This window comes from Rhea americana, unplaced genomic scaffold, assembly GCF_003343005.1.
Source record: "Rhea americana isolate MKP2758 unplaced genomic scaffold, rheAme1 scaffold_31, whole genome shotgun sequence".
NCBI lineage: Eukaryota > Metazoa > Chordata > Aves > Rheiformes > Rheidae > Rhea > Rhea americana.
The window spans coordinates 1-16,043 of record NW_028186435.1 but is presented as its reverse complement, the minus strand read 5'-3'; the positions used below and the strand labels follow the sequence as shown (position 1 = coordinate 16,043).

The window sequence follows — 16,043 nt, the reverse complement described above, 5'->3', positions numbered from 1 at the left end:
AAAAAAAAAAAAAAAAAAATACGCCTTACCGAACGCTCCATGTAATACCACTGCTGGACAGTCAGTCTAATGTTAAAGATCAGTACATCCAGTTTAAGCTTCAAAGACATTTAACAGCATGAATTCTACTTTCAGTCATACTTCTTACTATGTGAGATTAGCCTTCAATTTCCTCTTTTAAACTGGTTAGTTTACAAAGTCTTCTTGAAGGCAAGCATTTTGAGAGCATTGAAGAGGCTACAACAACCTTTGCTTCCTAATATCCTATGTTTGAAAGAGGTACTTGTCACATGCTTTTGCCCTTGCACAGCAGTGTTATTCTGGGTTCTGTTTTTTTTTTTTTTTTTTTTTTTTTTTTTTAAGGGGGGGGGGATTTTTTTTTCCACATGCTTGTTTCTATAACACAAGGTGCAATACGCTAACCCCTTTAAGACTTTGCTATTTTTATCTGAAGATTTCATGCTGCAGCCTGATCCTATACTGTTCACAGACAGAGAAACTTCTATGTGCTGTCACCTTCTGGGCAGAATTTTACTGCCTATTTATTGCAGCCCCACATTAGCCATGCTAGAAAGAATGCTCTTCTCCACAATTCAGTGGTACATTTCCTTATAGATACTAAAACACCCCACATTCTCTCTCATACAGCCATACAGGTAAGCAGCCACTGCARGAGACCTGAAAAAAATCTTCCGGAAGAGAAGAACTAAAACAGAACTTGCTGTACAAAGTGGATGAATGAGGAGCCACAACCAAGAACATCCAAAAGCTTTCTGGGGGACAAAGTCTGGTCACATATTCTATGCAAAATAATCTATATTTAATCTATACTTTGTGATTTACTGATACTTACAAACAGGACTGTCTTGACACTGAATACACACCTTTGCATTCCCCTATTCCCACAACGAAAGTAACACTGGTTATTTGCCAGGAATCAAAATATGCCTTCTATTAGTATAAAATTAAAGCAGAGAGATCTTTTGAAACTGCTCACATTCCAATGGAGCATTGCACAAAGGATCATAACCTGCCCAGTGTTGCAAACTGAATATATATAACATACATCCAGGCTCCAGTAGAGYATTTCCTCCACAGTGACATTTATTTTGGCACAAATGAAGGGAGCATGACTTACTCCACTGCAGGCTACAAAGCCTCTAAATCTTTGTATCATAACTATCAATACTGATCAGCATATTTTCATTCCAAGTTTTATTTGTAGAGGAAAAAGCAGGAAGTTGAAATATAAACCAGTATCTGTTATCTCATGAATTGGGAAAACAAACATTCTGACTTTTTTTTTTTTTTTTTTTTTTTTTTTAGAAGGGACATGCTCAAGCTGAAATCTCTAAGGCAAAACAAAACAAGGTACTCTTTTTTATGAACAGAACTTAAAGTCACCATTTGATTAAGAAGATTAAAAGAGATAAGTCAAGTAGTTCTCAGTGCTATAGTCTAATCTTAAGTGCAATGAAGACATTGAAAAAAATGCAGTATTTTACAAGTTATGAAATATAGAAATTTCAGCATTTTGCAGTCTGAAATGTATCATACCAACCTTCAGTTAATTCACGTGGAACATTTTTAAAAAAAGCAAGCTTGCATAGCCTCTTGGATGGACACTTCAGAGAGTTCAGATTCCAATTTCCGCCAGTCTTGTTTTATTAGCTAGGACACCCAACAAAACAAAGTTAACTACTTGTTCTGAAAGGGTGCTGGCCCAGTTGTTCACTTCCAATCTTGAAATTTTAATCCACACAACTATGCTATGAGCTACCTCTGTGCTTCCACCAAGGCAGTACATTACAAATCCATTCAACTACAGGACTGACACAGGGAATCGACAGAAGAAAAAAATATATATTACACATTAAGTAGCTTTCAACAGGMTCATGTTGTTATTTCTGAAATGTTAAACTGTCTTTCCCAAACATGTGATTGGCTTTACTTTGAGCAACATCCCATATGCAACTTGCAAATTACTTTGCCTTTAGGAGCATTTATACCCACATGATAACTGGTATAAGAGAAAACAAAGAAACAAACAAGAGCTTTTATATCATCCTGACTGTATTATATGTGCTAGCCTCCTTCCAATGGAGTTTCACACTTCACTCATAACAGTTCTTGTCATTAACTTTCTTATTACAACAGGCATGTTTTACAGCATAAAAGTCAATATAYATAGATGCATTAAGCAAGTAGTGACACATTAGCTGGTCTCAGATGTAACTAAGTTTCATAAATAAAATGACTGCTTATGGAGATTATTGTCACCTAGAGGTCTGTCTGTCCCACAAAGCAGTAAACAGTAGAAGGAAAAAATACGCTCCTCCATCACTTATCATTTGAGTCAATATGTACCATAAAATACCTGGGATAAACAGCCACTTGTAAATCTCACCAATCATCTTATGAAGAAGTAGGCTGTATGTATAGTTAACTTCTCAGCTGTTTACAGGACTCTTACTGTAAACCCAGCACTACTACCTGCTGTTGTGTTTGCTTTAGAAAGGTTAGACAGGACTAGACAAGACCAAGCATTTCACTGAATGATGAAATGTCACTATATGTAGTTCTCATCTGTAAACTCACTACCCACCTTACAAACTTACTAGTTTCAATGTAGCTTTAAAGTGATATGCTGCTTGTAATTTTATTATATATAATAATTATACATATATATACACACACACACACCACACACACTCTCAGATACAAAACTGAGCTGCTTAGATAAAGCCCATCTATGCCTTATATAGATTCTTCTAGCAAAGATTTTTACAGGTTTTCTATACCATTTGCTTTATGGCAAAGAATAGGTTGAACTAGGCATAGTTGTTGTTTAAATAAGCATGCAGCTTTTTTTCAAAAGAAAGGAGCCAGTATTATTCTCATCCACTGAAGGTGTCTGAATCACAAGTTTTGTTCTATTCTAATGCTGCCTCTAAAATTCTCTCCTCACCAGAGCACACTTTAAGAAAAGGAATGGCCTGCTACTTATCTTAATTACAGGTCTTACTATCTCTTTCTCTTTGGACACAAAGATTCATAAATTGGACAAACAGGAAGAGAAACTGCATTCAGGTTACATAATTAGGTTTATGTAAATTGCACCTACAGCCTAGGGTCCTGATCTTCAAAGACATTCCAGCCCCTCATTACCCCTTGGAAGAAGGCCCATTGCTTTGTTTTTATTTAAATAAGTTGGCATGGCACTTGGAGTGCTTGCAGATGAGAAGAACCGGTTAATGCAGCTATTATGGGTTGGCTTTTTTGTTGTTGTTGTTTGAGTATTATGAATACAATTCAGAGCTAGTGAAGTTGATTTGAAGATTTCCATTGCCATCAGACAAGACTACGAGCAATTAATAGCCTATGAAGTTCAAAGGACCAAATTCACCTTTGGCCCACACAAATTAAAGTTTAAAAATCCTCCCTTTTCTATTTAGATGCTTGAATCCACATCTCACACAATTTCACTTTGTTTTCCTCCTACACTTAGAACTAAGACAGGTGAAGGTGGAGAGAAAAATCTCCTAAAACTTAGTATTTCAAATTAATATTCAGAATAGAACATATAAATAGTTATTCTTAACTGTCAGATCAAGGAACACACGGTTGGTTGGGCAATGAGTATTTTCAGCATCACTCTAAATAAGTCAAAGCCAGCTGGAAAAAATGTTACTTCCCCATCAATAGAAAAAGCTTCAAAGATAATATGCTATGTTGTGAAATTAAATGACTCTTCCCTCTAGGAGATCTTTCTTCTCAATTTAAGTCATCATTTTTTAAATGCTGTGTTCTTCAAAGAACAATTTTCCTTCTTAAACAAAAGAGGGGTAGGGGAGACACCARGAGAGTTTGCATCATTTCTGTTCTTCCACATGCTTTAACCATAGCCATAGGAGCAGAAAGTCACAGCAATCCAACTAAGAGGGTTGGATCCTATTAGTTAGCTAAACAGGGAACCAAAACTGTGGTGACTGGCATAAGAAATTTGCACCATCAGTTATGTAACTAGATGATTCTATGCGACAGTGGCAGAGAGTATGGACAGCCACCCTAAGGATGGTATCTCACAAAGAAGAGTCCAAATGATAACTACTGTCACTGTTTCTTTTTAAAAAAGCACGCACCAAAGCAGATATGCCAGCAGAGACAAAAGAGGGAAAAAAAGGTTTTACTATTAAATTCTGCCCACCTGAAATCCTGATCTGATTTTCAACTGCAAACAATACTGTTATTCATTTAAAAATCCACATATGCTGATCTACAGTGTTAGAACAGCTGCTACATTCCAATAGGCAAGTGATGTCTATTCTTTGCATGTAACATTTTATCATAAAGTAGACACGAAAAAAAGTTAGAGTTATTTAAAATATACTGTAAGTCAAGATTAAAATTCTCCAATACCTAAGCTGGCTTAAATGTTTAATATTAAACAGCAGGAAAATGTTCAATTAGAATTTGACACTAATTACTTTTGGAAATAACATCTATGTTAAGATAACATATTGGACAAATGCCAGCAGAGAGAGAGAGAGAGAGAGAGAGAGAGAGAGAGAGAGAGAGAGAGAGAGAGTATTCTATAGTGAAAAATGAGTAAGTTATTCTCTCCAAAATGGTAATGCTGCAACTAACATAGCTGTCCAGAAAAGATTTTCAAAAGACAAGAAGTATACAAAGACTAAATTTAAGCGCTTTTGTTGAATTTTAGAGTGAAGAAGAAAGCTGAAAATCTAGACTTCATAGAAACACTTTCTTGATGTAAGATTTGCAGTACTTGATCACTTCAAACCACAACTTGGCCGTTACCATGCAGCTGTAATTTTAGCTTAGGTTTCCTACCTCAGATGAATATTGTAAGCAAATGATTATTCATTATTTTTAAATGCAGGCATCATATTGCTGTAAAGTTTCTTAAATATTTTGCAAAAAGCTAAACGCTTCAGAATCCCTGGCTTAGAGCCAAATCTAGAAAAAGTTAAGATATAAACATTCCTGAGTGAGTTTAAAAATTTTTAGTTGTTTACAAAGGCTGGATGCATTTCTCTAAAACTTCTTGGTACAGAAAAATAAGCTGGAATTACATAGCTGAGATAGTGAAGCTTACCAACATTTAAAAGTCATTTTTACTTAACCGTCAGTTCCCTCCCCACCAACACTGCAACTGAATCCAAGCATTAAAACACACATTTTATTCCATTAAAACACACAAAAAAGGGACCTCACCAAAAATCTTGAAGGTAAATGCAACATTKAATTCTCTTATTCAAAAAATACAGATTTTTTTCAACATATAACTTTAATATGACTTCCACAGGGTGCAAATCCTCAATGAGTTCTAAAATATAGCAATAAAACAGAGCCAAGGGAGGCTGAAAATATATATACATATATGCGCAGATTTATTTACCTAAATTGAAAATATTCCATAAGCAGTAAAATAATGAAATACTGAAGACTAAGAAATGTGTCTTTGCTTTTACTGTCCAAGGCAAATAGAAAGCTAAAAGTGACTTCAGGGTTTTTCACTTTAGTTTTCTAARTTGCTATAGTAATAGCTTAAACAGTTAATCCAAAATGACCACCCCTCAAATCCATAGGAAAATTGAAGTGTGAGCATCTGAGGTACAGTGTCCCTCCAAATTGAACAGTGAGTGTAACAAGCAGCATTCTTCAGGATCGCYAACTTTAGTTCTTACAAAGTTCTGTATGCATGCACTTTTCAAACGGACCTTCTCCAACACGGGTGCTCTATACTTCCTTCTTTTTCAAAGGGCCATTTGGATAATGAAGTCTCCTTATATAGTTTTATTAAAAAATTAAGTCATTTCCAGTAGGTAAGAAACATATTGGTTGCTAGGACTGTTTCAAATTAGTGTTGTCTCTTTCTTGTACTACTAAGTAGTGCCTTCATAAGAACAATGTAGTGCTTCAGACGGATGCCAGTCTTTCAGTGTCCTAATAGAACAGATGGATGTTTTAATTGCACAAGGTCTTTTAGGTATATCAGCAATTCTATCATCAAAAGGATGTGTATGCACAGATTAAAAAAAGAAAAACACAAGCAAAGCAATAGCTGCTAGTGCGTTATGGAAAGAGCAATAGTATCAAAATACACAGAGAGTAAGAGGGAAGGGAAAAAAAAAGGAGAAAGCTGTATTTCATACTGCTGTGGCGAAGAAATTCAGCCCCTGGATGCACCAGTTTAGTTACTATRTATTTAGTATATATAGGAACTCAGGTACATCACATTGAGATCTCCTGCGTTTGTACTTTACACCTACTTAAATTGTGGATGCTAGCCTGGAGTACATCAGAATTTAAAAGTTGCAGAAACCATTGCACTTAACAGCTGTCACATACCAAAGCTTAGCTGCAAGTCACCAGCATTCCAGCATTATCTGCACAGCTCCTCCTGCGCAGCAGAGGCCCAAGCGCACTTACTGCCCCAGAGCCTCACAGCACTGCCTACCTTAGGGAGAGGCCACACCAGCTAGAGCTAGATAAGCAAACTAGTATGTACACAGACAGATGGAGCAAGACAACGGCAGCTCAGCTGTTTTAAACTTTCCTACAGAACAGGGCWAGGAACTTCACAACTTTGGTCATGGCAAAGGAGGTTAGCTGCCTGAATTTAGAAACACTAGATGATCCACATGAACCAGTTTCCCAAAGTAGGAAGCTTCCGGTATTTCTTCATCTTGCAGGAGATGGACACACAAATGATTACAAAGAAAATAAAACGTACGTCAAAGCCGCATAAGGAAGGAAAAGATTAAGATCAAGGTAGCCCTAGGGAGATATGTTCTTTTTCTTTTAGTTTCAAGTTCATACACCAAGACCTCATTTTTCCAATCATATCTGTAGGAAAAGTATCCATTCACATTAGCATGGATTAATTTACAGGTTAGATGAGCACACAGTGAAGTGGATTGAAAACTGGCTGAATGGCAGAGCTCAGAGGGTYGCCATCAGTGGAGCAAAGTCTAGTTGGAGGCCAATAACTAGCAATAGAGCCCCCAGGGGCTCAGGACTGGGTCCAATCCTGTTCAAATTATTCATCAGTGACCTGGAAGAAGGGACAGAGGGCACTCTCAGCAAGTTTGCTGATGATGCCAAACGGGGAGGAGTAGCTGGTGCACCAGAAGGCTGTGCTGTCATTCCAACRGACCTCGACAGGCTGCAGAGACGGGCAGAGCAGAACCTCATGAAGTTCAACAAAGGGAAGGGAAGAGGTCTGCACCTAAGGAGGAATAATCCCATGCTCCAGGACAGGCTGCTGGGACGCAGCTCTGTGAAGGACCTGGGGGTCCTGGTAGACAGCAAGTTGACCATGAGCCAGCAATGTGCCCTTGTGAAAAAGGTGATCATTGGTCTCCTGGGTTGCATTAGGCAGACCTTTGCTAGCAGGTCGAGGGAGGGTGATCCTGCTGCTCTACTCAGCCCTGGTGAGGCCACATCTGGAGTGCTGTGTCCAGTTCTGGGCTCTCCTGTGCAAGACAGACACAGAGCTACTGGAGCAAGTCCAGTGGAGGGCTAAGATGATTAAGGGCCTAGAGCATCTCCCCTATGTGGAAAGGCCGAGAGAGTAAGCACCATTGAGGCTGGAGAAGAGAAGCCTAGAGGGAGGGGGCGATTTTATCAAGGTGTTCTAATACCTGAAGTGAGGGCGTAAGGAGGGTGGGGACAGACTTTTCTCAGTGCCGCCCAGTGACAGGGCAAGAGGCAATAGGCCCAAACTGAAACACAGCAAATTCTGTCTGAATACGAGGAAAAACATCTTTACTTTGAGGGTGACTGAACAGGTTGACCAGAGCAGCTGTGGAGTCTCCCTTCTTGGAGATATTCAAAAGCCATCTGGACACAGTCCTGGGCAACCTCCTCTAAGTGCTCCTGCTGGTGCAGTGGGGTTGGACTAGATGTTCTCCAAAATCCTTCCAACCTCAAGCGTTCTGTGATTCTGTCAATTTCTTTCATATTAAGTAAGATGCTGGACTTCTGACTTTGGAGCACTGACCTAGTTCTGAAGCTCTTTAGAGCACAGCTGTTGTCTTACCCTAAGTCAAGAAACAGTTCCCTCTTTGGCACCCCCCCCCCCTTTAGGGGGCTTAGTCATCTTGAATCAAATATATCTATGCATTAAACAGCGGCACTGAGTCATTCATTATTTTTACTACTAAAAAGCACATCAAAAGCTAGTGGTTCAATACATATCACATCTCATAAAGCTCAGTATTGCCAGGCCCACAATGTTTTCACATAAGATTAAGTATCTAAGACTATGTTCTCATTCACAGCACTGTAAGCTTTAGTGTGACCCTAGGTGCCAACTGCATTTTTTTTTTAATTTTGCTGCTTAGATCACTGCAATTGATCCTGACACTGGATCTGCCCACTCTTATCTCCACATTGGAGAAATTAACGTTTTGTGTAATAAACTTTAAGACAAAGCTGGATTCATTTCTCCTCGGAGCTTCCTAAAAGGTCACACAAGCAAAAAGCACCTCTTCACAAATAAAATCTGACAGCCAGTTGTAAAATTAACACTCCTAACTACAATTGGCATTTCTTACTATTTTGCTTACAGACAGTCATCTACTGAAAAGTGATAAATTTGATAACACCATCAGACACAGAAGCCCTATGTCACATCAGAGAACAGAGGATTTAACAACATCTAAGTGCTAGAATCACAAATAAAAATCACCTTTCAGCAGTAAAACTGAAAAGCCTCAAACATCCATTGTACTGAACTGGGCTTCAAGACTGATTTCAAATTTCTCATACTCCTTGTTGTGCAGATGCTTCAAAACATAGCACCAATAAGATCCCAAGTTTATTTTTGACCTAAAGCCTCAAAAACAAGTAAGCAGTTTTAACACTAATCTAGTCATTTGAAAACTGTATTAGTCTATTTTTCCTCTACATGCAAATTATAGAGAAGTCAAGGCCACTGGGACAAATTATGTTTCACAAAAATTATTTCTACAGAGCAATAAAGAATACTGTAACTTGTATTCAAGAAGCATGTTGGATCACAGCCACTCTTACAGTTTTAGGAATAGTTTAGTGCGTCTGACCTAATCTGTCTCCCAGCTATGCTATCATGACTGTAATCGCACTATGGATTCTTATCCAGTTCCATAATCCAGTAAAGAAATATCTCAGTGGAAAACTATTTAACCATATCCTTTTTAAAAAGATATTAAATATTTAAAATTTCAAGAACAATGTCTTTTCTCAAGATAGATTTCAAAGGGGAGAAAAGTTAACATGCATGACTAGCCACTAATGCCCAATTCTCAAACTGATGTTGGGCTCAGATCCTTAAGTCTGTAAGGGAGTCTGTCTTAGCAAGTGCTTTATCTGGGTAAGGCTCAGAGGCAAGAGAATGAAGACAACCAACCACACTCACACCTTTAAAAAGAGGGGGTGGAGAGTGGGGAAAAGGTGGGGGGGAGGTGCCAAAATAAAGATATGCTAATCATAATCATATTTTGGAACAAACCAATACAACATGCAGGAAGCACACCTACTTTCTGAACATCATCTTTTGAGTCTTTTAAACTTGGAATTCTGCATTTAAGAATATATTTCATTTACAGAATGCTTGTGGATTGCTATATATTTTTAAAAGTGTTCTGTGAATAGAAAAAGAAATGTGAATCTCCAGATTTCTAATTTTTTTGAAGTGTATCTTTTACAGATTCCACAACCACAGAAATTATCCATACAGTAAAATTACAGATATTACCAAAATACAGTAATCAACATACTAAAATTATTGGCTATATCATGTTATCTTGTTTGGAGTTTTTAACAGTAGGTTTTAGTATAATAATCCTCTAATTTTATTTCCCAACTTCCTTGATATCCTAAAGCCAATAAAGCTGCCTGAAAGTCACCTTAATGCTCTCTTCTCTCCTTACTCCACAGAGATTAGGCAAAAGAATTCTTTTTAGAACAGATGCAATAAATCCAGCCTAGGTTTATGCCATTTTACATGACTACACCTCCAGGATCACCAGATCCTACTGAGACAGCTTGCAGGAAATTTCAGGGATAGAGATGCTAGTTGTTTTCTATCCATACGGGCAAGTCAGTCTGCTTAAACCTATGAAGTATAGCAAAAATTGGAAAGTATGGTTTTAAATCATTCCTTAGGGTATTCTTGGAGGATCATTTAAGAAAGCTCCTTCTCTTAACCAAATACCCTAATTTGGGGGCCAGAACCACTCCCCTTTCCAGTCTGATCAGAGGAAACCCCTGTATTTAAGTCTGTCTCCTTCCCTCCCTTTCATCACTGGGAAAGGTGAGGGAATACAATATGGAAGCAGAGGTAAGCTTTCAAGGCAGTTACATAAAGTCAGTATGATGTTGATACAACTTTCCTTTGCTGTTTTTGGCTAGCCTGACACATTAGATGCTGCAACCACTTTGTTACAAGCACCTGATCACAGGTGCTTTAGATGTTAATCATAGATCTGCCAAAAAAAAAAAGATTTCAGAAAACCTGCACTTTTGAAGTAGAGAGGCATACTAAGTATATGAACTTGCTAACAAATTTGCATTAATTCCATGTATGCTTGTAGAATAATATTTCAATTTAACAGTTTTATGCAAGGAAATTCAGATTGCACAAGCTATATTAGCAAACAAATATATCAACTTTGGAAGTTCAGACATTGAAATAAACAGTTGGAACATCAGCATTTAACAGTTAATACTAACTGTTTAATGCATAAAAGCCATGTACAAATAGGCTTAACTGTAAAAGATTATGTTTTCTTTAGAGTACATCTTGTTAAAATGGGGCAACTGCGTGCCTCATCTTCTAAAACATGTCTGTGCATTCCCATTTGACTACAGGAACAGGAACCATGGAAGCAATCTTTCTTTCAAATCATCTGCTGAATTCCACCCTTATTGGCACAGTTGAGAAACATTCAAACCACCACTATTACCTGAAAAACTGACTTTTAGCTCCTTTTCGAGCCCAACATATCTAACATTTCTGTCAACTCCTTAGCTGAGTAGCACTCCTGCGCTTCTTACACGGGGGTGTAATTAATACAGCCAAGAAAACTGAAGAAAAGCTGAACTGACCATTAACCACCACTCCCACGTTCTCAAATGAAGAAGAGCACTTATCTAGCGTACTGTTCTCCTTCCCATCACACCATTAAAATCTCTATTTAACATTCACTTGTATTCATAAGAGACAAAATCCTCCGTATTTTTCTGAGTCCTAAAGCACTGAAGTCTCAGGGTTCAGTTAAGAGCCACATCGCTAAGCCAGCCCAGCAAGTGCATGTCATTTCTTTCTACTTTGCTAGCCCTGTATATCTTCTGCCTTATCTTTGAATAACATTATTTCCTGTGAAATAGGTAAAAGCAACAAGTATTTGAAAATATAGTTGAATACTAAACAATTTTTCTTTTTAGATAGCTAAGACAGTTAAGAAAATAAGCAGTTCCCCAAGATTACAACAGGTATTCTATACAGAGCAATTTAACTGGCACAGAAAGTATTTTTAAACCACTATAAAACTGCAAAGTGCTGCTAATTACAACGTGGGAGCTGACTTTTCCATCTCTACTCCCCAAAATCTGCACCTCAAGTCTAACAGCAAGGTTGCATTGAAAAGCTTTTGAGTTTTTCACGATTTTGATTAACCTGTTTCAAAGGCTATGCCTTTTATTGCCGTACTTTCCTTTGCGAAGCCCTTGATCTCGCTGGGAAGCGCTGCCACCCTAACAGACAGGTCCAGCTCTAAAAATCGGTAAGTGCTGGCAACTCAAGTAGAAAACTGGAGTGCAGGGTTTTGTTTGCAGGAAGGCATCGCCCTCAGTTCAACAGTACAGCTACAATTTATTTCAGAAGTTAAACTGTGAGGATCTTCCCTTACATCCCTTCTCAGTAACCCTACCTTGCCCTCAGCGCTGTTATTAAGCAATTTAGAAAACGCACCATAGCAAACAGCTACGCGGAGCCCCCAACGAGCTACCAGCGCCACGCAAATAATCTGAAACAGCCTTTGACCTCCCTCCCTTAAACCGAGGGGTCTCCATCTCCCTTCCCTGAAGGGCGCAACGGATCAAAACCGATGCAGCCTCCAACGCCGAGCGGCGCTGCCCCAACGGTCGCCCTCCCCCCCGCCATCCCAACGGTCGCGCCCCCGCCCCAACGGTCGCGCCCCAACGGCCCGCCGGCCGCCACAGCGCCCGCCTCACCTGCGTAGAAGCGGATGAGGCAGCCGGTCTCCGAGTCCATGCCCTCCTCCTGCACCCGCCACAGGTCCCGGAAGCCCAGCTGGGAGAGGTAGTCGTTCTGGATCTGCAGCGGCTTCTCGTGGGCCTCCAGCCGGCGGCTGGTCTCGCCGTGCAGCTGCACGTACAGGGCGGGCGGCCCCGGCGCCTCGTCCCCCGCCCGCCCCGGCGGCAGCTCCGCCGGGCACGGGCGGCCCCGGCAGGGCCCCGCACCTGCCTCCTCCGCGTCGGGGGGCACCGGCTCCACCTCCAGCTCCTCCGAGGAGGACGAGCCGCCGCCGCCGCCGCTGCTGTAGGGGTCCAGCCGGTCGGAGACGCTCTCCGCGCTGGGGCTGAAGCTCTCCGTGTCGGAGCCGGCCGGCCCCAGCTCGCCCAGCAGCGAGGGGCAGGACAGCGGCGGCCCCGCCAGGTACAGCTCGGCCGGCGGCCCCGGCGCCGCGGGGCTGCAGTCGCAGGGCGCCGGGCTCGGCCGGCCGCCGGCCAAGTTACCCTCCTCGGCGCTGCCGCCCAGTGGCAGGCGGCCGGGCCGGGCCGCTTCCCCGCAGTCCCCGCCGGACAGCGCGCTCCGCGTCCCCCGATGGTTCCTCGGCTTCTCCTCCGGCTGCGGCCGCTGCCGCCGCCGCTCTGCCGCGGGCTCAGGCGGCGCCCCGGCGGGTGCGGAGGGCTCAGCGGGCGCCGCCGCCTCGGGCGGGGGCTGCGGCGGTGTGCCCGCCTTGCCCAGGACCCGCACTACGCTGCTGCCGCCCCTGTGGCCGAGCTGCTGCAGCCGGGCGGCCACCTCGGCCGCCGTGGTCTCCAGGGTGCAAAGCACCGGGCGCAGGTAGCAGTTCATGTGGCGCTCGTAGACGTGCACGCAGCCCCGCTGCAGGTCCCGCCGCACCCAGTCCCGCTCCGGGGGCTGCAAAGGCTGCAGCTGCCGGGGCGGCTTCAACAGCAGCGCTTTCCTGTCCAAGCTGCGGGTGCCCAGCGAGGCGGCGGGGGCAGCGGCGGCGGCCGAGGAGGGGGCGGCCGAGAGGTTCCTCTTCAGCCTCCCCCTCCGCAGCAGCAGGGAGTTGGCGCTGCCGGCCCCGCCGGCCGCCGCCGGAGTCCCGGTGGCCGCCAGCGCCGCGGGGGGAGCGAAGCCGCCCGCAACCCCGCGCCTCCTCCGCGGGCCGCCAGCTCCTTTACCGTCCAGCTGCCCGGCCCCGCCGCTGCCCGACAGCTCCACGCTGCTCTCCGCCGCCTGACTCCTCCTGCCCGGGGAGCTGCTCTCCGGCTCCCCCCGCCCGCTCCCCGCCGCCGCCGGGGCTCCTCTGCTTCGCTGCTGCGCGGGCTCCATTGCCCGCGGGGCCGGGGATGCCGCCGTCGCCCTGCCGGGAGCGCCGCTCGGCGGCTCGGCGCGGCGCGGGGGGAGCCGCACGCAGGGAGCGCGGCGCCGCGTTCCGGAGCGATTACGTAGCAGCAGGGAGCATTCCGCCGGTGCCGCCGCCGCGCGCCTCAGCCCCGCTCCCCGGCTGCCGCGAGCGCCATTAGGGAGGCCGAGAGCGGGCCGCCTCCGCCCTCCCTCCCGCGCTCCGGCATCATGAATATTAAGCAGCCTCCGCCCCGTCGTTACAAGCGCCGCCGAGCGAGGGAGGCTCGCGACAGTGACGCCACCGCTGGCGCGGCGGGGCGGCGCCTCGCCCATAAACACACCGTGACCGCGCCCGCCGCTGGGGCGACGCGCGGCGGCGGCTGGGAAGTGCAGTCCAGAGCTCGCCGGCCGGCGCCGCGGACTACAAGTCCCGGCAGCCCCTGCGCCGCGCCGCTTCCCGCCGCGCTGTTGCGCCATTGGGAGCGGCTGGCTCCCCGCCCGCGCCCGCGCGCGCGCCGGCCACTCCGGCGCGGCGGGCAGGTTGGCTGCTCGGCGGGCCCCAGCCGGCGGGGGCGGTTGCAGGCCGCAGCCGCAAGGGCGGCGTGGGGCGCGCTGTGCCGCACGCCCCGAGGCTGTCGCGGGTCAGGGTTGCGCACTTGTCGCCACCGAGCTTCACTTCCCCTTCCTTCCTTCCCTAAAAGCTCTGCGTAGGGGGCTCCTTTGGGGTTGAGAGCCCGCTAACCCGACGGCGAGGGTGGGAGTCCAGAGTGTGCTGGAAGTGTTTTTGCTTGCCCGGAAGAGGTGCGGTGTGCTGTGACTCCTCAGGGCACGGGGCTTAGGCCGTTTTAAAATTATTCTAGGACTTTGTATCATACCTGGCGATTACATTCTTGAAGTCTTATCTGAAGGTTTTACAGAAAGAGCTGATCAAGGGAAACCACATGGCCTGGAGCGCTGATCATGAGACCTGTGTGCAGTCACCCTTCTGCTGTGCCTCGCTACAAATGCCAGTGCTTAACAGTAACTGCTGGCAAATAGCCATCTGGCAACATACACAACGTAGTTTTACAGGTTCATTGACCGTACCCATGCTATTCTTCTAAGCCTGACGTGCCCTCCTTATTGGCAGGCTCAGCTGGGAACCCAAGCACTGAGCCTGAGTGATCTTCTCATCCGAGAATGTCTCTTTCAAGTCAAGACAGAGACAAAAAATAAATATGTATGGGACATCTATCTATCCATCTATATAAAGTACATGTATATGTATGTATTTTAGAGAGAGTGCAAGACTGCTTTGAGTGGATGCATAAAGTTTCTGTGCTATTAGCCAGTCATTGTGTTTCAGGGACTGAAATTCTTGAAAATACTGTAAAATTTGCTTAGTAGCAGCAATTAAATAGCAAAATTTCCCCCAAGAATGTGATTTTAAATGAATTATAGAAGATATATTGCAATCAGCTAAATATAATAATTTATCAGGCTGAAAGCATCAGTTTTTATGCTGTAAGGACGTAGTATTTATTCAGAAAATTGTCTTAAACTCATGGGGGTGTTTTAGCTGAGTAATGTCAGTTGGATCAGGCTGTAACTGCTTGAGGTCTTTTTAATACATTTTGTAAAATTGCAATGAAATATCTTGGCAGATACTCATCAGAAATGCTGTAGACTGCAATAAAGTAGGAATTCTGGTCAATTAACCAGTTATGTCAATGCTAAGGGAGATAAATCTTCATCACTGAGACCCTGAGATAAATTCTTAGAGAAATAGTATTTTTGGTTGTTTTCTTTTTAGTACATACATATAACATATGAACGTAAATAAACCAGAACCATAATAAAACTAAGGTTTTACCCCTTCAAATAAAACACTCCTCCACCTTGGACAGTATTATCTTCACACCCTGCACAAGTGAGTTCTGTGAGTGCATCACAGAAAACAGAGTTATTCCTCAAAGAACCTGCAAATGAATATATGTGTGTATTTGTTGTTGTTAAGTAGATATCTACCCTTTAAAAGTTCTTATAATATCGAGGCTCATGTTTTACCTTGATATGGAAACCATCCACTCTGTGGACAGAACAATCCGTAAATTAAGTGTTATGTTCTGACCCTGCTGCTCACGCATCTATATCTGGAGTACCAATCACCAGCAAAAGCGTCTTTGGATTTCTGCCTACGCTAGATAGGCAGAATCACATCCAGAACAGAAACTGACAGAAGGTGACGGCAACACTTGGCCATTAAAGGATTAAACTGATGTCCAAAAATTCCAAGACAGTCTCAATACATACTATAAAAGCAGCACTGAGTGTATTACAGTCTGATTCTGACTGCTTCATACATTCTCCTGAATTATTTCTACTGATTTCACACCACCGTAATGCCACTACTTTCGCTAAGGTTACTCCAGGTCTCCTGATCCCTTAC

At 43.8% G+C, this 16,043-nt stretch overlaps 1 protein-coding gene across 1 annotated transcript in view; it reads right to left on the bottom strand.

Moving 5' to 3' along the window:
- The window catches only part of PHLPP1 (PH domain and leucine rich repeat protein phosphatase 1), a 150,233-nt gene extending 136,391 nt beyond the window's left edge, over positions 1 to 13,842 (bottom strand). Inside the window, exon 1 of the mRNA XM_085309974.1 lies at positions 12,247 to 13,842. Within this exon, the coding sequence (XP_085166100.1) occupies positions 12,247 to 13,600 (1,354 nt within the window). The 5' untranslated portion in view covers positions 13,601 to 13,842. The remainder of the gene's footprint in view (positions 1 to 12,246) is intronic.
- Positions 13,843 to 16,043: the final 2,201 nt, after the last annotated feature.